The 2,500-nt window shown below is 42.2% G+C and overlaps 1 protein-coding gene across 1 annotated transcript in view; it reads right to left on the bottom strand.

The window, feature by feature from the left end:
• The window catches only part of pdgfrb (platelet-derived growth factor receptor, beta polypeptide), a 32,105-nt gene that overhangs the window by 4,744 nt on the left and 24,861 nt on the right, over positions 1-2,500 (bottom strand). The window contains exons 15-16 of the mRNA XM_080843624.1: positions 2,355-2,500; positions 1,843-2,009 (exon numbers count right to left, since the gene is read on the bottom strand). The exon at positions 2,355-2,500 is cut by the window's right edge and continues 8 nt beyond it. Of these exons, the coding sequence (XP_080699750.1) occupies positions 1,843-2,009; positions 2,355-2,500 (313 nt within the window). The remainder of the gene's footprint in view (positions 1-1,842; positions 2,010-2,354) is intronic.

Here is a 2,500-nt window from a genome sequence, read left to right as displayed (position 1 = left end):
GGGAGGGGGGAGGGGGGAGAGAGACAGATACAGGAAAGGGGGAGAAAGAGGGTGAGAGAGAGAGAGAATTGTGAAAGATGGAAGATGAATTGTGAAAAACATGTCTAATGAGCAAAGATAGATAGATAGATACTTTATTTATCCCGAGGGAAGTAAGATTTCCCCAACAGAGATCTGAACAGCAAGAGACTGAATAAACACCAGAGGCTGAATCGTTAAAAGACTACAGACTAACAGTCAATGCAGACGAACAGCAGCAGGGTTTGACTGACCTGCCTTGGGCCCGTGGTCATGTGTTAATGCACAACTACAGCGTTGTTTGAGCTAAAGTTTGTGTGAGTGTGTGTGTGTGTGTGTGTGTGTGTGTGTGTGTGTGTGTGTACTCTGTGCCATCCTCTCTGAGACATCTGCTGTCCAGCTGTATTGCAGGGAATGCTTCCAACATTTCACACACACACACACACACACACACACACACACACACACACACACACACACACACACACACACACACACACACACACACACACACACACACACACACACACACACACACACACACACACACACACACACACACAAACACACACACACACACACACACACACACACACACACACACACACACACACACACACACACACACACATTTTTACAGTACCAGGTACACCATTTCAAAACATTTGACACATTCATCATATCTGTAGACTATGTGAACTAAACTGTGGATATTGTCTGTTCAACTAGAAGGAAAGATGCTGTATTTTAGACAAATTAAACTATACGATTGAAAAAAGACTGATCATTCCGTTTTATTTGGGTCAAAAAAAATCAATTTTTTGATTGTTTGATTGAATTAATACAAAAGTGGTTATACAGCTTTTACAAATGTGCATGAATGACTGAAAAAAATATATGTAGTTGTTGCTGAAGACATTTTCCTACTATAACTGTTGTATATGTAAGTCATGGGCATCAATGAGACAAAGTGACTCAAAGATGCAACTACAGTGAATGTCTGGTACTTGTCCAAGAACTTAACCCAGGTCAGCTGATGCCTGGACAACACTTAACCACTGTACTAGCATTGAACCCAGATCAGATGCTTGCTAGACAACAACACTAACCACTGTTCTAACACTGAAACCACTTGTACAATGTGGTAAATTGTGTGAAATATTTGTGAAATATGGGGGATTTCAGGGGTGGAAAAGATGCGCTAAGTTTTTATCGAAAGATCCAAGGTAAAGAAAAATGTTGCTGAACTGTTCAGAAGTTCATACAAATGTCACGCTAAATTCAGAGGACACCACCGATCAGCATTAGGGCTGAAGGACACTTCTAGTGGTAGTCTCATGTGTTGTTATTTCACTTACTGCACACTTTTTTTGTAGTATACTATGCTACAGAAAATAAGCATGGAGCTGTTTTGAGGCATAAAGCTGATTTTCATATTAACTGTATCTGATTTGTTTTACAATATGTATGAGGTATCATACGTTTCTCTTTTCTTTTGCAATGTGACACTAAACTGTGCAAAAATAGAGGATACAGCATTACATAATTGTTTTGCATAATTTTGCATTGCATTTTTTGTGTTTTTTAGTTAATTTTACACTGAGTGATAACATAGTTTAATAGTAGAGAGCATATACTACAACTAAACACAAGTCACTTTGGGGATAAAGTATGAAATGTGCATTCTGCATAAAAAGTTTAAAGACTAATACACAGGACAGGTGTCCCTCCCCCCCCCACACACACCCACACCCCGTGCGTGTGGTGTGTGTGTGTGTGTGTGTGCTTGTGCGCGTGTGTGTTTGTCTGTGTGTGTTTGTTCACCTTGCTCCTGGTATATGTCCTGCTGGTAGGGTGACTCGTACCCTGACGGCTGGATGTCTGCGTATTTGATGGTGTGTGTGTGGTCCTGCATGGGCATGTATTCACTGGGCTCATCTCGACTCATGTCCATGTAACCGCCATCACTGTCACTGCCAAACGACACGTACCTGAACACACACACACACACAAACATTTATCATACACTGCACATGAACAGTCCACACTTACACACACTTATCAGACATTGCATATTGACAGTCCAACTCATACACTTTTAGTGCCCCCCCCACACACACTGCCTCTCTGTTTTCTTATGACGCATCTTATTGACTGTCAACCCCCCCCCCCCCCCCCCCCACACACACACCCTGCTGTTCTCTGCAACTGTGTGTGTGACTGTATTTTCACATACACGAGAACCAGACATCCTGTTCATCCTGCACCATGTGAGAACATTAGAATATTACAACTGTGTTTTGCAATGTACTGCGATGAGAGTGTACTGTTCTTACCCTTTCCCAGAGTGTTCTAAGGATCTGTTGCAGTAGAGGTCAGGCTCACGGCGGTTCTTGTCGGCGTAATACTGAAGGAATGTGTGTTTGTTTCGGTGAAGGTAATCCACCAGGTCACCATAGCGACAGTACTCCGTTACCAGGTA

Source organism: Sprattus sprattus (assembly GCF_963457725.1).
Source record: "Sprattus sprattus genome assembly, chromosome: 8".
NCBI classification, from domain to species: domain Eukaryota; kingdom Metazoa; phylum Chordata; class Actinopteri; order Clupeiformes; family Clupeidae; genus Sprattus; species Sprattus sprattus.
The sequence above is the reverse complement of the archived record's forward strand: the minus strand, read 5'-3'. Positions and strand labels throughout refer to the sequence as shown.